Source organism: Erinaceus europaeus, chromosome 9 (assembly GCF_950295315.1).
Source record: "Erinaceus europaeus chromosome 9, mEriEur2.1, whole genome shotgun sequence".
Lineage (NCBI taxonomy): Eukaryota > Metazoa > Chordata > Mammalia > Eulipotyphla > Erinaceidae > Erinaceus > Erinaceus europaeus.
The window spans coordinates 50172249-50199691 of NC_080170.1; the positions used below are offsets into that span (position 1 = coordinate 50172249).

The 27443-nt window shown below is 39.4% G+C and overlaps 1 protein-coding gene across 10 annotated transcripts in view; it reads left to right on the forward strand.

Moving 5' to 3' along the window:
- The window catches only part of PRRC2C (proline rich coiled-coil 2C), an 86477-nt gene that overhangs the window by 24964 nt on the left and 34070 nt on the right, over nucleotides 1-27443 (forward strand). For 7 of the 10 annotated variants that reach the window (XM_016189151.2, XM_016189153.2, XM_016189155.2 and 4 more), the window contains exons 2-16: nucleotides 314-476; nucleotides 1485-1662; nucleotides 3862-3971; nucleotides 5088-5213; nucleotides 8419-8642; nucleotides 11547-11629; nucleotides 12789-12922; nucleotides 13004-13091; nucleotides 15075-15219; nucleotides 17213-17266; nucleotides 18289-18916; nucleotides 19922-20091; nucleotides 20477-20726; nucleotides 21718-21928; nucleotides 24876-27122. In XM_016189151.2, the coding sequence (XP_016044637.2) occupies nucleotides 365-476; nucleotides 1485-1662; nucleotides 3862-3971; nucleotides 5088-5213; nucleotides 8419-8642; nucleotides 11547-11629; nucleotides 12789-12922; nucleotides 13004-13091; nucleotides 15075-15219; nucleotides 17213-17266; nucleotides 18289-18916; nucleotides 19922-20091; nucleotides 20477-20726; nucleotides 21718-21928; nucleotides 24876-27122 (4760 nt within the window). In that variant the 5' untranslated portion in view covers nucleotides 314-364. The remainder of the gene's footprint in view (nucleotides 1-313; nucleotides 477-1484; nucleotides 1663-3861; nucleotides 3972-5087; nucleotides 5214-8418; nucleotides 8643-11546; nucleotides 11630-12788; nucleotides 12923-13003; nucleotides 13092-15074; nucleotides 15220-17212; nucleotides 17267-18288; nucleotides 18917-19921; nucleotides 20092-20476; nucleotides 20727-21717; nucleotides 21929-24875; nucleotides 27123-27443) is intronic. The other 3 variants (XM_016189152.2, XM_016189154.2, XM_007525198.3) reach the window with 1 other exon arrangement.

A 27443-nucleotide genomic window follows, 5' to 3' on the forward strand; every position in this document is an offset into this window, starting at 1 on the left:
AGTATTTATAAAATAGTAAAATGTTTACTATTTTAAAAACCATTTCTCAGTATGAATGAAAACTTTTTCTCTCTTATAGGCAATTGTTTACACCATGTGAGTAATAATGTGCACTCATAAATGCTGTCATGTTTCGTCATTGGAATTTAGCAGCTTTAAATCTGTGGAGTTAGTGTTGATAATTTAAGATTAACTTCATTTTCTATAATTTTATTGTACCTAATGTGAACAATGGAAATTAGTAAAAGATTTTAGTCAGTTAATGAGGTCCTAATTTTTCTCCTTGTCTTTTGTTCTTATGTGCATCTTCAAGACTACTGTTAAGGGGTGCGGCAGGTTTTGGACTCGATGAGTTTCCACCGAAATGTCGGAGAAGTCAGGTCAGAATACAAAAGCAAAGGATGGAAAAAAGTATGCAACACTCAGCTTATTTAATACTTACAAAGGAAAATCACTAGAAACTCAGAAGACCACAGGTGAGCGAAATCAAGTGACTTATATTTTTTATGGGTGTTTTTATTTGGTTTTGTTATTTGTAATAGTATGCTGAAGCTAATTACTATAAAAAACTAGAACAAAACTGTTAATTCTTGACCATGTTTACATTGAGCTCTTTTTTTAAATATTTTATTTATTTATTTCCCTTTTGTTGCCCTTGTTGTTTTATTGTTGTTGTCGTTGTTGGATAGGACAGAAATGGAGAGAGGAGGAGAGAAAGATAGACACTGCAGACCTGCTTCACCACTTGTGAAGCGACTCCCCTGCAGGTGGGGAGCCGGGGTTCAAACCGGGATCCATATGCTGGTCCTTGTGCTTTGCGCCACCTGCGCTTAACCCGCTGCGCTACAGCCCGACTCCCTACATTGAGCTTTTTATATTTACGTATTCTTAGGTACTATGACTTCCATGTTACAATTGAGATTATTTAAAAATGTGTTTTAGAATATATTTTCTTCTCATCAACAAAACTTAAGTATGGTTTGGAGGAAACCATGCTTACAGCTCTAATGCCATTGTTAGTTATGAGAGGCAAAGTCCTGTTCTATAGCTTTGTATTAAAATGGGCCATGTATGGTGTATTATTAGTAAATTCAGTGAATTCTCTAACATACTAGTTATTTTATCATAGCACTGCTCAGCTCTCACTTACGGTGCCAAGAATTGAACCAAGAATTGGAGCCTCCGGCATAAAAGCCTTGCATAACTGCTATGCTATTAACTTAGCTCCTAAAACCAGGGACCCAGGAAGTGGTACAATGGATACAATTTTGGACTATTAAACATGAGGTCCTGAGTTCAGTCCCCGACAGCTCATGTGCTACCAGAATGAGTTGTATTGCATGATATGCAGCAGTGTAAAATTTCATATCTTAAAACATTAGGAACTGATCATTTTAACTTCATTAATCCTATTTGTATTGTTTAAAGAGTAAAATTGGCAGTAAAATAGATGTTCTAAGAAAGTTGATGTTATTAATCTTTAGTTGCAGCTCGACATGGATTGCAGAGTCTTGGAAAAGTTGGTATATCGCGGCGTATGCCTCCACCTGCTAATCTCCCAAGTCTGAAAGCAGAAAATAAAGGCAATGATCCTAATGTAAACATTGTACCTAAAGATGGCACGGGGTGGGCATCAAAGCAAGAACAACATGAAGAAGAAAAGTGAGTCAGTCTTTTAAAGACCGGTCATACCCCCCCATCCCCCACCCCCAGTGGCATTACATTTGAGTTCCTTCTCTGTGCTAAGTCTCCTATAGTGTGTGTGCGCTATATCTCGTGTACTTTTTTAAAAAAATTAATATTATTTATTTTTTAATATTTATTTTCTTTTGTTGCCCTTGTTTTATTGTTGTAGTTATTGTTGTTATTGATGTCGTTATTGTTGGATAGGACAGAGAAATGGAGAGAAATGGGGAAGATAGAGAGGTGGAGAGAAAGCTAGACACCTGCAGACCTGCTTCACTGCCTGTGAAGGTTTATGCACTGTAACGTATGTGCTTGACCAGTTACACTACCACTCTACCTCGTGCACTTTTTGCATTCACTGTTTAGATAAGCAGGGGCTAGTGCATATGCAGTTTGACCACTCTAGGACTCTTCTATTGAGAGAGAGAAAGGCACATCATAGTGCCTGAGTTTCCTCCATTGCCATAGCACCTCCTACATGATGCCAAGGCGTAAATCTGGATTATATTCATGGCAGTGCAGTTCTCTGCCTAGTTAACTGTCTTGGTTTTTTTGTTTGTTTGTTTGTTCGTTTTGTTTTTTGTTTTTTTGCCTCCAGGGTTTTTGCTGGGGCTTGGTGTCTACACTATGAATCTACTGCTCCTGGAGGCTATTTTTTCCCCTTTTGTTGCCCTTGTTATCATTGTGGTGGTTATTATTATTGTTGTCGTTGTTGTTGGGTAGAACAGAGGGAAACCGAGAGGGGGGAGATAGACACCTGCAGACCTGCTTCACCACTTGTAAAGTGACCGCCCTACAGGTGGGGAGCTAGGGCCTCAAACTGGGATCTTTCTGCCAGTCCGGGCGCTTACGTACGCTAAACCCGCTGCACCACAACCCCCAACCCCAGTTAATTATTCAACCCTGGTTACTTTTCCATATCAATGAGTTTAGTTAGAATAGTTGGGCAGACATGATAATCATGACTTTTTCTCATATCATAAGTGATGTATGTCAAGCTCTCCAAATCAGGGATCGATTGATATCTCTCTCAGAGTTGATTCCCTTAAATATTTCCATGACCTTTTTTTTATTTATTTACTTTCCCTTGTTGTCTTTTTATTGTTGTAGTTGTTATTACTGTTGTTATTGATGTTGTCGTTAGATATGACAGAGAGAAATGGAGAGAGGAGGGGTAGAGGGGGAGAGAAGGATAGACACCTGCAGACCTGCCTTCACCGCCTGTTAAGTGACTCCCCTGCAGGTGGGGAGCCGGGGGCTCAAACCAGGATCCTTAGGCCGGTCCTTGTACTTTGCGCCACGTGCGCTTAACCTACTACGCACCACCCAACTCCCTTTTTCCATGATCTTAACAATTTCTTCTATCCTACCCAGTTTATTAAAGTTGTAAGTGTCTGCTCATTATAGTATTCCTTGACTGAATAAAGAATTAGCTGGCTGGCAGAGATAGGATAGTGGTTATACAAAAAGACTCTCATTTTGAGGCTCCAGAACCCCCGGTTTAATCCCTTGGCACTATCATAAGCCAAAACTGAGCAGTGGGCTAAGCTTGATAATGTCTCTTTGAATTATCATTCATTAAATATTTAGCTTTTTAAGGAATAAAATTTTCTACAGGACTTGGGTAAAACTAAGTACAGTAATTAAAAAGAAAAGCAGTTGGATACTCTAATAGTAATCAGTGATTACCATGGTAAACTAATAAAAATGGAGAACTTACTGTTTTTGTTTTTGTCTTTTAATTTTTTATTAGCTTTTATTTATTGGCTAGAGACATCCAGAAATCGAGAGGGAGAGAGAGACCTGCAGCTCAGCTTCACCACTTGCAAAGCTTTCCCCCTGCAGGTGGAGACTGGGGATTTGAACCCGGGTCCTTGTGCACCACCACCCGGCCCTGCTGAGAACTTGTTTATCCCAGCTTACTCTACCAGCCAGGCTGGCAGATTTTTAATAGTTAAGATCAGAGATGCTGTTTCTTTTTTGCTTTTAAAAATGAAAACCCAAGTAAAAACTGAGTTATTCAGACACAGAAATCAAAGGGGGTGACAATTAGGGAATGTTGCACAGGGAAAAACACGTCTCATAGTCAAAAATAATTTGTATTCAAATTTACCTTAAATATAGTTTTTGTTCTATTTAAACATAATGTCTGAAATAATTCTTTTTCTTTTTAAGAACACCTGAAGTTCCACCAGTACAGCCAAAACCTGGGGTTACAGCTCCCCCAGAAGTAGCACCTGCTCCTAAATCATGGGCCAATAACAAGCAAGGTGGGCAAGGAGATGGTAAGTGGACATTAGCTAAGGAAACTGTTTAAACTTGACAGTTAATGAACATCCATGGAGGAAATAAAGGGTGAATAGTGTTTTAGGCATGGGTACAGAACACCAACAAAGGATATACTTGTGTCTGAAAGGAAGATCTTTTAAAAATATCTTGGGCTAAGGCTCCAAAGTCCCAGGTTCAGTCCCCTGCACAACCATAAGCCAGAGCTGAGCAGTGCTCTCGTAAATATATATATACACACACACACCCTTGGGCTAGTTAGGTTTTAGTTGTCAAGGGCCTCATAATCTTTGAAAGGCCGTTTCCTTCTGTATACCCTACATGACCTTACAAAATCATGCCTTTAGCTATTTGCAACTTAGAAATGCCCTGACACCATGCAGATTGCTGAAACCATATTCATCTGTTTCTGTCTCCTCAGCTTGCCCCGTTTCAGACATGTTGCTCATAGTCCCTAGGGTGGGAATGTGTTAGAAATCAACATAAAATGTGGTTGTTACAGTAAGGTCCTACCCCCAAGGAATGATGAACTCCCCAGCAAAATTTAATTTTCTTACTTATATAACAGAAAACTCGTGGAAAGCATACTGTGGGGAAATATAGTCAGATCCTCAAGATAATGGAAACACCTCTTTCAATTTACAGAAGTATAATTTTCAGAAAATAAGTAGGGAGGCTAGCAGGTAGACAGATGGGTAAGTAGTGAGTGCAGGTCAGTTATCTCAGTAAATTAAACAAGTAAGTTAAAGTGACACATTTTAGTCTCCTTAATGCTAGTGATCATTTATAAATTTGGTATGTAAAATGGTTGGACTGCTGCTTAGAGTTATTAGCAAGGGCATTAGACTTGTATTGAAAATATATGGGTTTGTAATAAGAGAGAAGGGAAATTTCCCTTGGCTCATCCCCTGGAATATTTTATTAGATTTTTGTTACATCATGGATGTTCATTAACATTCCAAGATACTCATTTCTAATTAAATTAAAAAGTTTTACAGATCTGTGAAATGTGGAATAATTTTTTCGGAAGAATGTAGAAAGCTCTGTCCTGGTAGGGTTATTAGAATTATCTTTGGTATAGAAATTACACTTAAATTTATTTTTCTAATTCATAGGAATACAAGTGAATAGTCACTTTCAACAAGAATTTCCCAGCTTGCAGGCAGCTGGAGACCAGGAAAAAAAAGAAAAAGAAGGAAATGATGACAACTATGGACCTGGACCCAGTTTACGCCCCCCAAGTAAGAGGATACAGGTTACTGCCTGCTGTTGTTGCATGTGTGAACTATCTGCTTTGAAAAGACAGGCAGTGGCTTCGTTGCTTGCTACTCATATGCGGGGTTGACGTGAACAGCGTCATATAACTTGAGAACTTGTTAGAGTATACATCCTGGGCACCATATCCAGCATATTGAATCAGAAACTTGAAATTTAACAAGTTGCACGGGTGCCTTATTTCCAAATTAATATTTACTGTATTTAGTCATTTATATTTTTTTAGGTTTTTTTTTTTTTTTTTAATTAATGAAAGGAATAGGGGATGTATAAAGAGAACCAAAGCATCACTCTACATGCTATTGAGAACCCAAGACTTTATTCACTACACCACCTCCTGGACCACTACTCATTTCTACTAGAAGTAAAATGTTTTGAAATAAAACCTTGATTTACAGATATTTGTTTATAAATTTTATCCATTTACTTGTGTTTTTTTTTGTGTGTGTGTGATAAAATAATTAGCAAGACTGTGGGGTCAGAAGGGTATAATTCCATACAACTCAATACCCACCACCAGAGTTCCTTATCTCCCTGCCCCTCAGAAGTTTTCCTATTTTTTTAATGTTTATTTAGTCACTTTTGTTGCCCTTGTTGTTATTGATATCTTTGTTGTTGGATAGGACAGAGAAATGGAGAGAGGAGGGGGAGAGAAAGATAGACACCTGCAGACCTGCTTCACCGCCTGTGAAGCGACTCCCCTGCAGGTGGGGAGCCGGGGGCTTGAACCGGGATCCTTGAGCTTTGTGCCACCTGCGCTTAACCTGCTGCGCTACCGCCCGACTCCCCTAGAAGTTTTCCTATTCTTTATCCCTCTGGGAGCATGGACCAAAGATATTTATGGGGGAGAGGCGGGCAGAAAATATAAGTTCTGGCTTCTGTAATTGCTTCTCCGCTGAACATAGGTGTTGACAAGTTGATCCATACACCCAGCCTGTCTCTCTTTCCTTATTAGGACAGGGCTCTGGGGAGGTGAGTTTCCAGGACACATTGGTGAGGTCGTCTGCCTAGGGAATTCAGGTTGGCATCATGGTAGCATCTGCAACTTGGTGGCTAAAAGCATTAAGATATAAAGCAGAACAAATTGTTTAATAATCAGGAACCTAAAGGTAAGAGTATAACAGATGAAACTTTGGGTCTTCATGTTGGAAAAAGCTAGAAAGTCCATTATAGGTATATTCCAGGGGCACATGACTTTTCTAATTTTTGCCTGAGCCCAACAGCTAACATGTAGGTGGGCTAAAGGTATTATTTGGGGAGGTGGTATCAGAGTTAAGAATAGGACTAGAAAGCTGGTTCACAATATGGGAAAATCATATAAATACCGTTAACTGTAAACCCCTTCAATCTGACATAGATTACTGTTTGGGAAGAAGTTGTCAGTTGAAAGTAAGACTACAAATCTGGATCAGAGCAGAGTAGTTCCAAAATACGGAAAAGTTTGTGAATACCATTAACCCCATCAATCTGACCTAAGCCTCTTGTCTATTCATAATTTAGTACAGGAGCCTGTGTAACCTCTGCATCCCTGTTGGTCTGAGCACACATTCCCTGGTCACAGCTAGGAACATTCTAGGCTGCATTAATTTCAAGACCAGTCTTCCTCAAGTGGCAGAGTAGGATGACCCCACCTCCCTGCAGAGCATGGGGCAATTTCTACCATTGTTCTACATTAAGGGCAATGTCCTGTAAAGGCCCACAGGAGGGTTTATGATGTTGTTCCTAATGCAGATGATCACTGATGGTGGAGAGAGGGACCTGTTTTGTAGGAATCTCAGGATGATGAGGTGGCCTGGTAGTGACCAAAAGATTTTTTGTCTTTGTTTTGTTTGCTTGCTGGGGTTATTGCTGTGGCTCAGTGCCAGCACTATGAATCCACTGCTCCTGGCAGCCCTTTTTTTCTTTCTTCTATTTCTCTCCCCCCCCCCTTAATTATATTAGATAAGGTAGAGAGAGGGTGGGGAGATAGAGAAGAGAAAAATGGACACATGCAGACCTGCTTCACCATTCATGAAACATCCCCTGTAGGTGGGGAGCGAGGGCTCGAACCTGGGTCCTTATGCTTGGTATTATGTGCACTTAACCGGGTGTGTCACTGCTCCGGGTGTGTTGCTGTTCAGATTTCCCTTAGGAACACAATCAAAGGAACCACATCAGTGGGTATAGTAGGGGATGCTTGTATTATGTGTATTATGAAGTAGAAATTAAAACTAGAAATATAAAAGTGTTTAAATGCTGTTTGTTCACTCTGTATTGTCATTCCAAATATTCCAAAGGTCTTTGTGTTGGGGAGGTTCTTTTTAATAAACTTTTAAGCAAAACCACATTTCTTATAACTTAATACATTTCATATTTCTTTTGGCTCAGTTTAATCTTTATTGGCTATCTATGGCTGAATAGCAAATTTAGCAGCTTATGACAAGCTGAGCTATACTTGCCACACCCACCATTCTCTCCTGACTTTGCACCATCAGGCTTCCACTTACTCTGTTCTCTTCAAAACTGTGATACAGCACTTACTTCAGATGAGTCTGTAAATCAGCACTGTGTTCAGTTTTTTACCGATAAAGACAGGTCCATCTATGAATGAGGAGCTATAAAGCTCACTAAAAGGCGGCAAAACGTTATCGAACAAAACGGGCAGTATATCATTGATAGATCTTTTATTTATATAAATGACCTTTGAAAAAATATATATATATCATGACGTTTCTGACTCAGTATTGGTTGAGTATAGTTGAATTGGTAGACTAAATCTGCTCATTTAGACATTTAACTATTATAACAGTAAGCCAAAAAGAAAATGAAAGCATCACTGTCAACTCTTAAGGATTGTATATACCTTCCAACTTTCCAACTTAGAGATAATTGATTTTAATCTCTGTTTCAAATATCGGAAAACATTTTCTCTCTAACATTTTCTCCCCAAATACCAGTATATGTGTGGTGAGTATATGTGTGGTGTTACCCAGTCTTAACAGCCTCTTTGCTTTGCTTTGAAAGCCTCTGCTTTCAACTACCCAAATAACTTAAAAGTACTTGCATATCCTGAGTTAGACTTTAAATCCTCTGCCGTCATGTGCTTATTTCTTTAAATTTTCTAGAGATGTGTCTAGTTTGTTTTCATTCTGTTCCATTGTAATGTATTTTTTTCTTCTTTATCTATATCAGATGTTGCTTGTTGGAGAGATGGTGGTAAGTCTGCTAGCTCACCTTCCACTTCTGATCAGGATGAAAAGCTCCCCGGTCAGGATGAAAGCACAACTGGAAGCTCAGAACAAAATGATATCCTTAAAGTGGTGGAAAAGAGAATAGCCTGTGGTCCCCCCCAGGCTAAACTGAATGGACAACAGCCTTCCCTGGCTTCCCAATATAGAGCGATGATGCCTCCTTATGTGAGTATTGTTATTTCAGCAAATGGTTCATTAGGAGATTTTTGATGTAGGAGTCCAGCAATTTAAATCTTTATTCCTATTGACATCTAGCTAAAGATAGATGTTTTCTCTGGTTATGAATACGGGACACTAATTATAAGCATATCAACAGTACTTAATGTTTTTATTCTAGGCAGGTTATGGGTGTTTTCATATAATTTTACATTATTTATTATTGGGTAGAAGCAAGAGAAATTGAGAGGGGAAGGGAAGATAAAGAGGGAGAGAGACACCTGCTGCCCTGCTTCACCACTCCTAAAGCTTTCCCCCTGCAATGTGAACACTTAGCCAGGCGAAGTTTCTTATAATCTAGATTTTCTAGTTTTGTTCTACTTCTGAACCCTGTATTTCCAATAAAGTGGTAATTGTTTTACCACTCATTCATTTGCCCTTAACTTGATGTGAAATTACATGCAAATTAGCAGTATTTGTGTTCAAGTAAATAATTTTTCTTTTTTGCAGGAAAATTAGTGTTGTTATTATTAAGATAGGAGGAAAAGAACCAGACATCATGCTGGTACATGTGGTGCCGGGGATTGAACTCAGTACCTCATGCTTGAGAATCCAATGCATTATCCACTGCACCATCTTGTGGACCACAAAATACTCTTCCCCCCCCCCCCCTTTTTACCAAAGCACTGCAAAGTTCTGGGGATTAAACCTGGGACTTCAAAGCCTCGGGGATGCGAGTCTCTTTGCATAACCCTTACGCTATCTACCCTCTCAAAAATGATTTCTTAGAAAAGAATCTAGTTCTGTATTTTATTGTTATTTCATGCCTAAATATTCCAAGTGCAAATATATTGTATTCCTGGGTCAAAGGACCTCAATCATGCAGGTCAACACCTTTTTTATTTCTTTTCTCATCTTTTTTTTCCCCCCAGAGTCATCGCAAGACTTCAGTGTCTTGCCTACATGAGGAGTTGACCATTCCGGTGGTCACTCCTCTCCCCCCGCTTTTTTTTATTCCCTTTACTTTATTTTCTTTTTCATAAAAATTGGGAAGGAAGAGGGAGTTAGGGAGAGAGAAGAGAGAGACACCTGAAACACTGCTTCTCTACTTGGGAAGCTTCTTCCTGCAGGTGGGGAGAACTTAGGAGCAAGTATCTTTAGATTAGAGAAGGAAAAAATGATTACATACAGTTGCATATTGAATGTTTTCTGAAAAATGGGAGTATGATGAAAATCAATGATGTATTATTGAAAATTTACTTGTATCCAAATAGTAGCCTTGTAATAATTCCCTAACTGTACTTCCTTTTTAAATAATTTTCATTTACTATTTATTAGATAAGCGTCAGAGGGAAATCAAGGGGATGGGGTAGATAGAGAGGGAGAAAGACAGAGAATCCTGCAGCCCTACTTTACCACTCATGAAGCTTCCCCCCTGCAGGTGGGGACCAGAAGCTGAACCTAGTTCCTTGTGCACTATAATGTGAGCACTTAACCAGGTGCGCACCCCATGCCCCCATTGTACTGCCAAAGTGTAAAGTGGAATAGGACAGGGAAAGTTATGGGATGACTTGAAGTTGGTTTCATTGCTAGTTTAATGAGTGGTTTAATTTAAATAGTGTTCCACCAATTAATAAAAACAAGGATGTTTTGTGCGCTGCCCTGTAGCACACCCCTTAGAGTGTACACATCTCACCATGCACAAGGTCCTGGGTTCAGGCTATTGAGTCACCATCTGCAGATGGGAAAGCTTCACAAGTGGTGAAGCAGTACTGCAGGCATCTCTACCCTCCCTCCCCTCAAAATTTCTGTCTCTATTTTTTTATTTAAAAAAAAGTTTTTTTAAATCGGGGTGTATTCATCAAGTAGGAACCATGGTAACTGATATATTAAAAGTTTTTTTTTTGAAACTGTACATTGAGAATTTAAAGATTGTCTCTACAATTTTATAGCCAATTCCTAAACTTTTAATGTTTTACAACTGTACAAACTTACTCTCTGTGCCAGCAAGAACAATCTAAAAATTTAATTAGTTCCAAATGTACATTTGCTGATTTCTATTGGAGGGTGATGCAACAGAAAATTCTCAAGTATTCCAAACAGCTTTCTCCCTTTTGAATTTCCATTGCTAATTTGCTTAGCTTTAAACTTACTTAGATAAAAATTTCTTTTCAGGGCCAGATGTTGGCACATGTGGTTAGGTGCACATGGCATTGTTCTCCTTTTTTTTTCCCCCTTCTGTTGCCCCTGTTGTTTTTCATTGTTGTTGTAGTTATTATGTTATTGATTTTTGTCATTGTTGGATAGGACAGAGAAATGGAGGGAGGGAAAGATAGACTTCACCACTTGTGAAGCGACTCCCCTGCAGGTAGGGAGCCTGTGGCTCGAACTGGGATCCTTACTCGGGTCCTTGCGCTGCACGCCATGTGCGCTTAACCTGCTGCACAACCGCCTGACTCCCCACAGCATTGTTCTACTGTGCATGTTGCTTCCATGTGGTGCCAGGGACTTGAACTTGGTTCCTGGCAACTGACAAAGTATGTACTCTACTTGATGAGCTATCTCTTGACTCTGGAGCAGCGGAAGTTCTTTATATGCAGTCAAATGCTCTAAGCCCTGAGCTATGCCCCCAGAAGTTCTTCATAAAGGAACAGTCATCAATTGAGAGAGCAGGGCCCAAGCAGGAAGAGAGACAGAGAGACAGCTGCAGCTCTGGGAAAAAAAAAAAAAGAAGTTCTTCATAAGATGTATTTTTCAAGTAGCTTATTATTGAGTGTGAATGACAAATGTAATTATTCATATCTGTTTATTCTAATCATTTTATACAATATAATTTTAGGCTTTTTAGAGCTTTCAGACTTGTTTCTTATTTGAGGTACTAAATCTCTCAATTTTTTTGTTTCCTTCATTCAGATGTTTCAACAGTATCCAAGGATGGCGTACCCTCCTCTCCATGGCCCCATGAGGTTTCCACCTTCTTTATCTGAAACAAACAAGTAAGAAATTTGTTAGGCGTAGGATATGAACATTAAGATTTTCAAGAAGTTGAGTATATTGTGGTGACTAATTATTCTGTCATAGCACAGGTGTTATTATCAAGTAACTGGCTGACTATAAAAAAAATTCACTCACCTAAAGCTTTAATTAGTTGACATAAAACTAATGTCTATCTTTTCACTCTTGTTGTTTCTTTCTGTCTAAAACAAAGAGGAAATTGTGAGCAGTAGATCTGGGTGGGTTCAGACCCTCAATAGACAATGGGAAATTTTTATGGTGAGGGGCAAAGTAGTGGCACACCTGGTTGAGCGCACATGTTAAAATGTGCGAGGACCTAGGTTCGAGCCCCTGGTCCCCACCTGCAGAGGGAAAGCTACAGATGTCTTTCTGTCTGTCTCCCTCTTAATCTCATTCCTGAAAATTCCTGGCTTTCTCTATCCAATAAATAAGATTTAAAAAATTTTTAAAGAAACAAGTCTTTTAAAATCCATTGGTGAGGGGCCAGGTGATGATGCACCTGGTTGAGTGCATACCTTATAGTGCACAAGGACCCAAGTTCAAGCCCCTGTTCCTCGCCTGCAGGGGGAAAGTTTTGCAAGTGTTAAAACAGTGCTGGAGGTGTCTCTCTTGTCTCCCCCTCCCAATTTCTGGCTGTCTCTATCCAATAAGTAAATAAAGATGATAAAATATATATTTTTTAAATTGGTGATACTTCTGTGGTGTTAATGACCAAGTGACTTTGTTTCATGTAAGACCTTCTACAAAATGGTGACTTGAGTTTTATATTAGTAGAGCAAGTAAAGAATTAATGTGTTGCTCTAGGCAGGGGAGATAACATAATAGTTATGTGAAAAGACTGGTCTCCAAAGTTCAAGGTTTAGTTCCCTCCTCCATCATAGGCCAGAGCTGAGCAGTGTGCTGGTTAAAAAAAAAAAAAAGGAACACTGTGTGTGTGTGTGTGTGTGTGTGTGTGTGTGTGTGTGTGTGTGTGTGTGTGTGTGTGTGGCATTGTCCTGAATGTATAGACCATGATGGTTTTTTGTGACACATGTCAATTGCCAAATATTAAAACTTGGTCTAGAAAACACTAATATTGAATTCAAATAAACTAAATTCTTGTCTTTTAGTTAACACTACTTATAACCTTTCCTTCATTAGAGGTGTTAGAGGAAGAGGCCCTCCTCCTTCTTGGGCCACTGAGCCAGAGCGCCCCTCCATCCTTAGTGCATCCGAACTGAAGGAACTTGATAAATTTGATAACCTAGATGCTGAAGCTGATGAAGGTTGGGCAGGTAAGAGGCAAAAGTAATGAAGCGCTTTGAGTTTGAAGATTGTCTTATAATAGTTTATCTGAGATTTGCTTAATTTAATAGGTGCTCAGATGGAAGTAGATTATACAGAACAGCTGAATTTCAGCGATGATGATGAGCAAGGAAGTAGCAGTCCTAAAGAAAGTAGCAGGTAAGTTGTTATATCCTTTATATATAAGCACTTCAGTCTGTTGTTAAAACATTGCCCTTAATTTATTCACAGAAAATTTTTATTTACAGGTTTTCTTGCATTCTGCTCACATGAGTCTTGCTGTGTGGGATAATTAATGAACCAGAATTTAACAAGAAGTAAACTTGATGACTTATATATTTATAGGTAGAGAGATTAGGACACCACAACACTGAAGCTTCCTTCAGTGCTATGGGGGCTATGTTCAAGCCTGAGCCTCACTCATGACAAAGCAGTATACTCTACTTGTGACTATTTTGCCAGCCCTCGATATTATTTAAATGCATTTTTGCTTGTTTGCTCGGTTATTTCTGTGGCTTTGAACAGGCACTATGAAATCCACTATTCTCAGCAGCCATGTTTTCTTTTTTCTTCTCTCCCCCCCCCCCTTCTTGCTTTATTCGATAGAACCAGAGGGGAATTGAGAAGGAGGGAGGGGAAAGATACCTACAAATCTGCTTCAGCATTCATGAAGTATCACTCCTATGTTGGTGGGGAGCAGGAACTCAAACCTGGGTCCTTACATAAAGTAATGTGTGTATTCAGTCAGTTGTGCCACGACCCCACACCCTAAATGCGTTATTTTTTAAAAGAAGGTGTTTAGGTGTTTGGCTGTAGGTGTCAAGGACTTTATGTAAGAGATCAGAGCTCTGGGACACGGCCGTGTTGGGAATTAAGCCGTAGCCCAGTGCATCTGAACTAGGTATGCAAGTCCTTTGATGTGCTGGGCTAGGTTTCCAATACTTGGAGAGAATTTAAAATATACTTTTACTTCCTTGGCTTGATCCATATTTCCAAAATTGGAAACTAATTACTTGACTTAAAAGTCAGGAGTGGGAGTCAGGTGGTAGTGCATTGTGTTAAGTGCAGGTGTTGCAAAGCACAAGGACCGGCATAAGGATCCCGGTTCTTCGTGCTCCCAGCTCCCCACCTGCAGGGGAGTCATTTCACAAGCAGTGAAGAAGGTAAGTCAAGAGTATGTGGATTATATAGCTTCTAAAAAAATACTCCTCTATGGGAATCGGCGGTAGTGGGTTAAGCGCAGGTGGTGCAAAGCGCAAGGATCACTGTAAGGATCCCAGTTCGAGCCCCCAGCTCCCCACCTGCAGGGGGTTCACTTCACAGGCGGTGAAGCAGGTCTGCAGGTGTCTCTCTCTCCGCCTCTCTGTCTTCCCCTCCACTCTCCATTTCTCTCTGTCCTATACAACAATGACGACATCAATAACTACAACAACACTGAAAACAAGAACAACAAAAGGGAAAATAAAAACAAATATTTGAAAAAATACTACATGATCTCATGAGAGATTTTTGAGTAGTTAGATACTTGAGAGATCTTTGAGTAGATACCCGACCTTCTTTGAGTAGTCAGACACTGAATCAATCCTGATTAGTGATAGCAGATTTTGCAGTAGTAGCACATCAGACTTGCATATCTTATACTTCAGAGATTCCAGGTTCAATTTCCAGCACCACCATGTGCCAGGACAAAACACTGCTCTGGTCTATCCCTGTGTCTATGTTTCTCATATGGGAAAAAAAGCTATAATAATAAAAATAGCCTGGTGGTAGTTTCATCTTTTCCATTAATGTAGCTATATTCTCATTGTTGTTCAGTTACACTCTACTGAAACTTCTTGGGTGGGGATAATAGAAAATTGCTGGTTTGTGTATGTATCATTTGTTCATGTTAATACTTGACGGTTACCCTTTTGTACTTTATATGTGTGTTGGTAACCTGGAAAAGTTCAGTGCCCAACACAAGGATGTGCGTTTACTGAGTAAACAAAATAGCACTATTGGATCACAAGTCTTATCTCATTTCTGGATGCATTTGTTCTCATTGAAACTATAAGAATTTTTTTTTCTTTTGACATAGAGAAATTCTGTTTAATTATGGTAAAATCCACTCATTTTAACTTGTATTTCCCTTGGGTGCTTTAGTGAGGATCAAGTTTCAAAAGCCTCTGAAAACACTGAAAACCGAAAGGAGCCAGATGAGGCTTGCAACACTAAATCATCGCCTCCGGCACCTGCCCAGCCTTCAGTAGCAAAAGGTCCCTATGGGAAAGGATCTCCCTTTAATCAGGTTGGTTGGACTCAGATTATTGTCATTGCAAACACTATGAATGAGACAGTCTTAAAGAAATAGAAGATTCTGGCCAGATCACACAGACCTTCAGAGGTCACATTAGGCCATTTCTTTACATAAGTACAGACACTGCACATCCTTATGTTTAATGGAAAAACCACTGTGTAGGCAATTGAATGTGCTGATCATGGCTAACTGCTCAGCCTGAGCTCTGCACAACTGCCTGGGTCACTGTGGGCATGGTCTTTGGTTTGCCACATCATATTTTTGCAGGTGGTCCTCTCAAGTTTTAGCATTCATTAAAGGATCACTCACTTGGTAACTGGAGAACTAAAGGGCTAGAGGGGAGGCAGGGAGATCATTAAAAAAAAAAAAGAATTAGAAGAATCTTTAAAGGGGAACTATGTATCTCATTAGGTATATATTGAGACTTAACAGTGGTTAATATTACCAAATAGAAACTGAAAATTCAGTTTTTTTTTTTTTTTTTTTATATCATAGCTGTGTGGTGCTTGTAGCAAAGAATGAATTGTTTTACCAAACTAAAATTTCTCAAAATGTACTTGGTAGCACACCCAATTGAGCACACCCATTACTGATGGTGAAGCAAGTCTGCAGGTGTACTATCAAGTTAAATTTAAAAAAGGAAAAAACGGTTGTTTTGGAGTAGTAGGTTTTGTAGTGCCAGTACTAAGCCTCAGTAATAACTCTAGTGGCCAAAAAAAAGAAATTGCTGAGTAGATTAATCACACAAGGAAATAAAGAGAATCTAACAAGTCTGAGACACGTTGAAGAACATTGTTAATGAAGGTAAATATCTGATTAGCAGATACACTTATATTACTTAGAAATCATGGGATCATCATGGTTACGTTTGAGATTCTCAGCATATTACGGACTCAGCACTTATTCACTGAATTCATATAAAGCAGGTGGAATATCCTGGTCCCTTAAGAAGCTTAGAGGATAGTAACTATTAGCCTCTGACATGAGAGGGAACATCAAGTATCATCAAAGTACAATGTGAGGGCAATGGCGCATCTGGTAGAGTGCACCTGGTATCATCTCTAGGACTCAGGTTCAAACCTCAGCCTCCAATTGCAGGTGGGAGCTCTATGGTGGTAGACCAGGAATACAGGTGTTTTTCTCCCTGTGTCCCCCTTCCCTCTCAGTTTCTCTGTTTCTGTAGAAGGTTTAAAAAAAAAAAAATGAATTAAGCATTTAAATACACTTTGATTATATAATGGTTATGTGAAAAGACTTCCATGACTGAGACTGTTGCATCCAAGTTCTGTCCCCGCTATCACCATAAGTCACAGCTGGGTCTTGCTCTGGTTAAAATAAAATAATACAATGTGATAGGGATGTGGTGAGTCCTTAGAAAAGTGCATGGAAAAAGACTTGAAACTTAGCCAAGAGATAAAGTGAATAGAACAAGTCTACAACATGAAAACATCTTAAGACATTGGTATTACCATTAAAGAATAAATCTGTATATCTTGGAAAGAACTCACCAAATAATTTTTACTATTGTCAGGGAGATAATTCTTACTCATGAAACTGCAGAGTAATATTGTAAACCCTGACTTGATGGAGTGTTTGTATTATTTACCAACAAATGTTTTATGTAATATATCTAACACATGTATTTAGTGTTTTATTAGGTAGATTTCTTTCAGTTTGCCATTAAAAAAATACACAAAAACATAGGACTTGCATATGTAAAATACTACAAGTAAAAGTGTATTTTTACAATGTATCTACCTGGGCTGGAATGTCAGAATATGTGTATATGTAGAAAATTCTGTTTGAAAAGATTGTTTGAAACTCTGTAACAGCAGTGAAATGACAGAGATCTTACGGAATGCAATATCTGGCAATGACTAAGATAGCTCGCTTACTACAATTTTGTTTTTGCAAAATCTCATACATCCAGGAAAATCTGATTGTTTATCAATTTTTTAAATATCTATATATTTATATATAATAGGACCGTGGACCGGCTTCTCACCTACCACCACCTCCAAAATTACTTGCACAGCAGGTAAATCTTAACTAAAAAGCTATCCTTTGTTTTGTTTTTTAATCACACTACTGGACTAAAAATGATCTGTAAGACAATTGTCACATCAAAAGCTAACCCCTTGCTACAGTTTCCACCTTATTTCTCTGTTCTCCATTGTGGCAAATTGTGGGTTTTTCTGTTTGTTTGTTTTGGTGGGTATTTATTTATTTATTTATTTTGAATAGAGACCGAGAGAAATTGTGAGGGGAGGGGAAATGATGCAGGAGAGAGACACCTGCTGACCTGTTTCCCCATTCGTGAAGCTTTCCCTGCAGGTGGGGATCAGGGGCTTGAACTCAGATCCTTGCGCACTGTAGTATGTGTGCTTAACCAGGTGTGCCACTGCCTGGCCCCGGCAAATTGTTTTTGCGAACATTTATTATCTACATTTTCTCTCATTCTAGGAATTTTCCTTTTTTTAATATTTTTATTCATTTTTAGTAAGAGTGATAACATGTGGCACAAAGAATTAAAGCTTTGGTTTATGGTGGTGCTGGGATTGAACCTGGGGCATCAGAGCCTCAGGCATGAAAGCCCTTTGCAGAACCGCTGTGCTGTCTTCCCAGCCAGGAATTTTTCCTTTGTAATTGTCAAGAGTATTAATGTCTCCAGTTAATTTCCTTGCTTCCATTACTGTTTTCTTCCTGAAGTCGTACCTCAGTTTTCTCAGAGCTCATGTACAGATGTACAATCTTTGCTCTGACTCTAAATTTTGTTTCTAAATTTAGAGTTTGGAATCCATTTTACTCAACAAATACTAAATGAGCAACAGTGTCTGGTACTATAAATTGGTACGTGCTCAATACATATTATTTTTCTGGTTGTATTATGGAGAAATTACAAGGAGTAAATATTTCTTGCATATTCTCTTGCTTGCACTTGACACCTAAGTTTTATTGGGAAAATGTCCAGCACATGGGGAAGTTTGTCTTCTCTGTGTGTAAAAGATTCATGGTTGCTTCGAAAAAAGAATCATCTGATAATTGGTCTTAATGTTTCAGCATCCTCCTCCTCCTGATCGACAGGCAGTACCTGGGAGGTCAGGCCCTTTTCCCCCTAAGCAGCAAATACCTGATGAAGATGAAATCTGGAAACAAAGAAGGCGACAACAATCAGAGCTTTCTGCTGCAGTTGAACGTGCTCGGAAGCGCCGGGAAGAGGAAGAGCGAAGGATGGAAGAACAAAGGAAGGCAGCTTGTGCAGAGAAATTGAAAAAGCTGAATGAAAAACTTGGCATTGTGGACAAGCAACCAACTCCTGAAGAAATTAGAGAAAAAGAACGAGAAAAAGAACGAGAGCGTGAGAAAGAACTTGAAAAGGAACAAGAACGGGTAAGAGAAAAGGAGAGAGAAAAAGAAAGAGAAAGACAACAGGAAAAGGAGAAAGAATTGGAGAGGGAACAGGAAAAACAACGAGAATTGGAAAAGGAAAGAAAGCAAGAAAAAGAGAAAGAACTTGAACGGCAGCAGGAAAAGGAAAAAGAGCTCCTAAAGGTGAAAGAGCAGGAAAAGGAATGTGAATTAGAGGAAGAAACAGAGAGGGAGAAACTGGAGGACAAACTTGAACACAGAGAACCTAATTTAGAGCCTATGGCAGAAAAAAAAGAAAATGAAAACACCTGTAATAAAGGTATGATATCTTATTAAAAGGTTTTAGGTTCATTTTATTAACACAGGAAGGCCAGAATACCTCTTTTTTTTTTTTTAAGAGAAACTGATAAAGGAGAGACACTGATGCGTTGGTCCATCCTTACGAAACTTCTCCATTCAGGTGCTCTCTTGTGGTGACCAGGGTTTCAAAAATCCAGGTCCTTGCACGTGATAGAGTATACTCTACCAGGTGGACCATTTCCTGGCCCTTGTGTGCTTTTTATATATATAGTGCTATAAGTAAAAGTATCTCTGGTGTATTTATGTTCTTTTTTTTTTTTAAGATGTTAATTTATTTTTGTCTCCAGGCTTATTGCTGGGGCTCAGTGCCTGCACCACGAATCCTCTGCTCCTGGAGGCCATTTTTTCCCTTTTGTTGTCGTTGTTGGATAGGACAGAGAGAAAAGTTAAAATATTTTATATGTTTGAAAGGTAGCTTATGATCATTTATCAGACTTCGATTTGTTGGTTTTTTTTTTTTCTTTCATTTTTTTTTTAATATTCCCTTTTTGTTGCCCATGTTTTATTATTGTTGTTATTGATATCGTCGTTGTTGGCCAGGACAGAGAGAAATGGAGAGAGAAGGGGGAGAGAGATAAGACACCTGCAGACCTGCTTCACCGCCTGTGAAGCGACTCCCCTGCGGGTGGGGAGCCAGGGTCTCGAACCGGGATCCTTACGCCAGTCCTTGTGCTTTGTGCCACCTGCGCTTAACCCGCTGTGCTACCGCCCAACTCCCTGTTGGTTTTCTTTATAGATAATTCTTGATAAAATTAATCCAGCTTTTAGCTCATTTAAATTTTATAAGGATTTTGTGTTTTTATACTACCAGTGTATTACAGTAGTATTGATGGTATTAATAATATATTGAAGCAAATGGAAAAAGGCTACTATTTTAAATATGGCAATCTTCACTTTAGTACAAAACTTATCTTTAGATTGATGTCATGAATAAATATTATACTTTACTTTTTCCTTTGGACAGAAGATGACCTGATTTTTACTCGACAAGACAATGATTGCAGTGAAAAAGAGAGTACACAAGTGGTACATGAAACAGAAATAGAGTCAGGGTCTCAACCTCGACCTGCTGTGTTATCTGGTTATTTTAAACAATTTCAAAAATCTTTGCCACCACGATTCCAGCGGCAACAGGTAACAGTTTTGAAAAATAATGATTAAATCTAAATCCTGGAATACATTAAAAAAAAACACTTGAATTTTCCCTATAGTTTTTTTCATTTTAAATAAAATTTGTATTTTCTGCTTTACGATAAATGACAATATCTTTACCATTTTCTTCCTTCTCAGTCATTATTTCCTAAATAAATGTATTATTTATTTAAATCAGGTAAACTGCAACATGTCATAAGTTAAGCCATGTTCTTATGTTTCGTTGCCCTGCCTCTCACTGTTACATTATTTGAATTATTTTCCTTGGCAAGTTCAAAAAAAAAAACACCCATACTTTCTGATATGATTGGTTACATCAATTTCTTACATGGAACTCAGTCTTAAGCTCGTTATTCTGCATTTTCAGGAACAGATGAAACAGCAGCAGTGGCAGCAGCAGCAGCAGCAAGGTGTAATTCCACAGACTGTGTCTTCTCAACCCTCTAGTGGTGCTGTCCCTCCCCCACCACACAGACCTCTGTACCAACCCATGCAGCCTCACCCACAGCATCTGGCTTCTATGGGTTTTGATCCAAGGTGGCTTATGATGCAGTCATACATGGATCCTCGAATGATGTCCGGCAGGCCTGCTATGGATATTTCCCCCATTCATCCTGGTTAGTTGAACTTGACACTTCATTGCTCATAGTTATGCTGGATTACAATATTTTCTTTATTTCTTTGAAAGAATTACAATAAGGACTTAAACAGGAAAATTTATTTATAAAATTATATTTGCCTTTGTTGCAGTACAGAATGGTTAAATACCGTTTAATATGTGTTTATATGGGTAGTAGGAGAACTAGAGCATCACTCTGCCCCGCGTGATTGTAAGGATTAAACTCATGGACTCATGCCCAACACTTCCACCCAGGTTGCTTGTCTTGGCATTTGACTTTGGTCCTTTTATTATGTATTTCACCGTCTTAATTTTCCTTGTCCCTCATAGGTTTGCTAACACAAATAAATTCACAGTCCATAGAATCTGTCAAAATAAATGCAGATAACATAGTGCCAAAGTAGTACAGAGACAAACTTTGGGGGTGGTGAAAAATGTGTGATTCACACCTTGATCTTAAAAACTGTAATTTATAGCATAATTATCAGTTAAGCTGAATTAATGTACTTATCTTTAGGAAATGTTTTTTCTAAAAAATAAGTCATCATTGGTATAATTGTATTATCTGGTTTGTTTTTTAATGTATTTACTTATTGAATAGAGACAGAAATTGAGAGAGATGGGAAAGAAAAAGCTGGTAGCACTGCTTCACCACTTGTGAAACTTTCTCCCTGCGGGTGGGGAGTTGGGACTGAAACCTAGTTCCTTGCACACTGTAAGATGTGCGTTCTACCAGCTTTGCTACCACTTGGCCCCTGATTTATATTTTCTTTACATTAGACTGCCCATGTGTTTTTGCTTCATCAGTTCTTAAATATTTTTATAACAGTGGTTAAATTGTATTCACAAAAGAAAAAAATTAGTTTTCACCTGTTTATTGTTTAATCAGTTTTACTTGGCAAAAAGTATTTTTTTAGACTAAGTTTTAATTCCAGATTCTGCATTTATAATAATTGTGCTATCCTTTACTTTTATTTTCATGTTTCTAGGAATGATTCCTCCAAAACCGTTAATGAGAAGAGACCAGATGGAAGGGTCAGCAAATAGTTCTGAGTCCTTTGAGCATATAGCTCGGTCTACAAGAGAGCATACCATTTCTGTCTCTGAGCCACGTTTGATGTGGGGGTCAGACCCCTATCCTCATAATGAACCTCAGCAGGCCTCTACTCCAAAAGCAGCTGAAGAATCTGAGGATGTCAGGTAATTACTCGTAGGCTAACCAATTTTGGGGTATAAAAAGAACTATGTGGTGTTCCTAAAGATCATTCTGATTTAAGACTTAACCACAAATCTGATTTCCTCCAATTTATTATATTTTACTTTGGGCCCTATTTCCTTTCTAATGTTTTTGTATGGCATTAGGTATCCTAGTTCTGTATACTGAATTAAATGTAGTGTTAGATGATAAAGTTGATAAGTCTTTCCTGGCAGTCTAGCTAAAAGTATAGATGACAATTCTTGTACTTATGAGAAATAGTAGGCACTAAATTATCGATATATTTAGAAAATACTTAAGAAACAAAGAACCAACAAAGGCAGTTGGCTATAGCAAAGAATTACTGTAAAGTTAGGCTTCCTTTTTAAGGAGTATATTGTATGACATAATTTATTCCTGTTGTCACTGGCTTTACACCTCTAAGTTAATACTTGGGCAGGGAGGAGAAGAGTAAGAGTAGTTTGTCTCGATAGGGGAGACAGCACAACACTGAAGCTGCCTCCATTGCTGTGGAGCCAGGCTTAGACCTGAGTGGTAGACATGGCAAGCAGGCATAGATATATACATGAGCTGTTTATCAGCCCTGACTTAGAATTTTAATTCATACCAAAGGATTTGCTCTAGTGTATTCTCGTTATAAATGAAAATTGTTTGTCTTGATGAATTTAGAAAACAAAAATCACACCAGCATAGTAGAGACAGCGAAATTGAGAGCTGTAGGGATCGATAGGGGAAAAAAACAGACACTTGCAACTTTACTTCAATACTTGTGAGGCCTTCCTCTTGCAGGTAAGGTACTAGGACTTGAACTTGGGTCCTTGTGTGTTGTAAATTAACTTAAAATAGAGGTTTGGTGGTTGGGGCTGCTGCGGAGGTGCATAAAAGGATTCACAGCGGGGAGCTGGGTACTGGTTCAAATAGTACAGTTTATTAGGGTGAAACAGGTAAAAGGCAAAATAAGCACTTATCATCAAGAATTAAGAGTACGCTAGGTCCATAAAGTCTAAGCGTAGTTATCAAAATTTAGTCCCATAAGGTAAACAATTGATAAGCTCTAGTAAAGGTTGCTCGTGGCTGTAGAGGGGTCTAAAAATTTACCAGCTAGCAGAGCCACACATGTTCAGTTCCCAGGAGAAGTAGCCATGGCGCACCTGACCAGGAGAAGAAGCAGCAGCAGCCAAAGAAAGCTCACGTACTCAAAGTCCCTTGCTTTTATATATTCCCTTCTCTGAAGCACCTCCTTAGGGTGAGGTCACCTGTATGCTAATAGTCCCAGATTCCTGCTGGGGTCACCACACTTGTGCACTGTAGTATGTGCACTTAACCAGGTGCACCACCATCTGACACCATTATTTTTTAAATCTATATAGTACTATATTGTAAGTTATAAATACAGCATTTACATTAGAGCTCTACAACACTTTCAGCTTGCCTGAGTGTTTATTCCTCTTAAAATCAGTTAACCTATTTTAACCTCCACTCCCTAGCAAATAGCACTTTCTATTTCAGGAAATCGATGTATGTGTGCATCTTATTTAAAAGTCTGCTCTTTTTTAAAAATATTTATTCCCTTTTGTTGCCCTTGAAATTTTATTGTTGTTACTGATGTTGTCATTGTTGGATAGGACAGAGATAATAGAGAGGGGGGAGAAAAAGAGAGGCACCTGCAGACCTGTTTTCACCGCCTGTGAAGCCACTCCTGTATGTGGGGAGCCGGGGGCTTGACTTGGGATCCTTATGCCGGTCCTTTTGCTTTGCACCACATGCGCTTAACCCACTGTGCTACCACCCAACTCGCTAAAAGTCTGCACTTCTATATACATACATATAAATATTTCTTTATTGGGAGGATGTTTTACAGTCAACGGTAAAATACAATTCAACTCCCTCTAGGTCCTCTGCCATCATGTTCCAGGACCTGAACTCTCCCACCCACCCGAGAGTCTTCTCTGCTTTGGTGTAATACTCCAAACCCAGTCCAACTTCTGCTTTTTGTTTTCTTATTTTTCAACTTTTCATATTATCATTAGTGATTTAATAATGATCGACAAGATTGTGGGATAAGAGGGGTACCACTTATATACAATACCCACCACCAGAGTACCATATCTTATCCCCTTCATTGGCAAGTTTTCCTATTTTATCACTGGGAGCATGGACCAAAGTTCTCTATGGGGCACAGAAGGTCTGAGGTTGGGTTTCTGTAATTGCTTCTCAGCTAGACATACGTGTTGGCAGGTTGATCCATACTCCCAGCCTGTCTCTACCTTTCCCTAGTGGGGTGGGGCTCTGGGAAGCTGGGCTTCCAAGACACATTGGTGAGGTCTTCTGCCTAGGGAAGTTGCATAGCCTAGTATCATTCCTGTAGCATGTAACAGAATTATAATAGAATTATTGTTGTGTTAGTGTATTCCCTCATTTCTAACATTTCTGTTAGGCTATGCCATAAGGCTAGGTGTGTAGTAAGCTATCTTATCTAGGTTTATGTCATTATACTCTGACCTTTGCACAAACCCAAAATGTCCTAATGCATTTCCTAGAAAGAATCTTCATTGATAAGCAGTATGTGAGTACATGTCACATCTGTTTGCTTTTTCCCAGTTTTCTTACTTTCCTTTCACCCTTTCATGTGTTTGGCTACAGGGTAAATCCCCTCTCACTCTCTCTCTCCCCCACTTGTTTATAAAATTTACTCCTATAATAGCTAGGGCAACTAGTATCAAAAGCCACCTTTTTCTTATTCAATTTTATTGGTGAACATTTTAATCGTTTTCTTTCTCTTTGCTATTATGAATGTGTTGCACTCAAGTCTGTAAAGATGTTTATGATTTGGATTAGTTTTTATTTCATAATCAGAAATTATTTTGTTGTAAACTTACATGAGAATGATTTTGTCTTGGTGGTCATGCCTTCAAAATTGTATTTTCACAGGCCTGAAGCTGCACTGGGTCAGGAACAGATTACTGCTACTTACCCTATAGAACATGGGCAGACAGAGACTCATCCAAAAGCAGACTTTGTCAGAGAATCAAGTGAAACAGAAGTAAAATTTTTAAGCAGATCTGTAGAAGATGTTAGACCTCATCATAGTGATACAAATAGTCAGTCTACTTGTTTTAATATACCCGATCAAAAGGCTGTCTCTACTTCTCAAGAGGAGCGGCTTTCAGCTGGGGAAAGTCAACCTGCCCGGAAAAGAAGTGTTTCCCATGGATCTAGTCACACTCAAAAACCAGAGGAGCAAAGAAGTGAGCCATTAGCAAGCATTCCCAAAGTTACCAATAGATGCGCTGATTCAAAAGAACCAGTCGAAAGGCCAGAGGAAAAACCAAAAAAGGATAATTTTCTCCGCTCTTCTGAAGGACCAAAACCTGAAAAACTGTATAAATCTAAATCAGAAACTAGGTGGGGCCCAAGACCAGGCTCTAACCGAAGAGAAGAAGGTAGTGATAGGCCTGTGAGAAGATCTGGCCCCATTAAAAAACCTATACTACGAGATATGAAGGAGGAACGAGAGCAGAGGAAGGAGAAGGAAGGAGAAAAAATAGAAAAGACAACTGAAAAAGTGGTAAAGAATGAAAAGGCAGAAAAGAAAGAGCCTCTTCCTCCACCCCCACCACCCACAGCACTGGCTCAGTCACCGTCAGTTCCAACACCACCTCAAGAACTAGAGAAATTTCCTTCAACAGAAGCTGCATCATTGCCACAAAAGCCTCCTCAGGATACTGAGAAAGCTTTGGAACCTGTAAATACCGCTGAGGTAGAGGTTACAGCTAAAACTGTAAACCAGCAAACTGTTGTAGCAGCACCAGTAAAAGAAGAAAAACAACCTGAAAAGATTATCACCAAAGACCTTGTTACAGAGAAACCTCGGTCAGATTCAAGACCAACAGTTAAAAAGGAATCAACTTTACCTCCAAGGACCTATTGGAAAGAAGCTAGAGATAGGGATTGGTTTCCAGATCAAGGGTACAGAGGCCGAGGCCGAGGAGAATATTATTCAAGAGGTCGTAGCTATAGAGGCTCTTATGGAGGGCGTGGCCGTGGGGGTAGAGGACACACTCGAGATTACCCTCAGTATAGAGAAAATAAGCCCCGGACAGAGCATCTGCCCCCAGGACCACTCAGACAGCGAGAAGAAAGTGAAACACGAAGTGAGAGCTCTGATTTTGAAGTCGTTCCCAAAAGAAGGCGCCAGAGAGGCTCCGAGACTGACACAGACAGTGAAATTCATGAAAGTGCAAGTGACAAAGACAGTTTAAGCAAAGGTAAACTTCCCAAAAAGGAGGAGCGGACTGAAAACAAAAAACCTATGAACAAGCCTCAATATTCCTTCAAGCCTGATAATCATGTCCGAATTGATAATAGACCTCCAGAAAAAGCTTTTGCACGTGATGATGACAAATCAAAACCAGGGTTCCTTCCTAAAGGAGAGCCTACCAGGCGAGGCCGAGGAGGTACCTTCCGACGTGGTGGAAGGGATCCTGGGGGTCGCCCAACACGCCCTCCTACCCTACGAAGACCCCCCTATCGGGACAATCAGTGGAATCCAAGGCAGACAGAAGTTCCTAAGATGGATGATGGCGAGCCACCAAGAAGACATGAGCAGTTTATTCCTATACCAGCAGATAAACGAACTCCAAAATTTGAGCGAAAATTTGACCCAGCTAGAGAACGGCCCCGAAGACAACGTCCTACTCGACCACCAAGACAGGATAAACCTCCTAGATTTAGAAGGCTTAGAGAGAGGGAGGCTGCTTCAAAAACTGGTGAGGTAGCAGTGCCCACAAATGGCCCACTTAGCAGTATAGTTCCAGAACCAGTCAGTACTGCTGGGGACATTTCTGGGAACAAGACACCAGACTTATCTAATCAGAATTCTTCAGACCAGGCAAATGAAGAATGGGAAACTGCATCTGAAAGCAGTGATTTCAATGAGAGGCGAGAGAGAGATGAAAAAAAAAATGCAGACTTGAATGCTCAAGCTGTTGCAAAGACTGGAGAGAATGTTGTGACCACAAAGAGGGAAATAGCAAAGAGAAGCTTTTCTAGTCAAAGACCTGGTGTAGATCGGCAGAATCGCCGTGGCAACAATGGTCCACAGAAATCTGGGAGGAATTTCTCAGGCCCAAGGAATGAAAGGCGAAGTGGTCCACCGTCAAAGAGTGGGAAGAGAGGGTGAGTTCTTTGTTTTAGACATAGTACTTCAACACCTTAGCAAAAGTTGATGGTCTGGTCTGGGCATGAAAGCTCATGCACAGGTTTGGTCCCAAACACATTTTAGGGGGGGCAGGTGTTAAAGAAATGAAGAAGCAGAATAGATACTTGGTTACACTATCAGTACAGATAGGTAATTTATCCACCTGTCTTCAAATTGTAGAGAGTGCTTAAGGAAGAGAAGTTAATATGCCCTCATTAGTTTTTTTTCTCTCCAACAATGTTTACATTTTCCAGAAGAAATTTCCCTTTTTTGATGTTTATTTATTTATTAATAGGGTA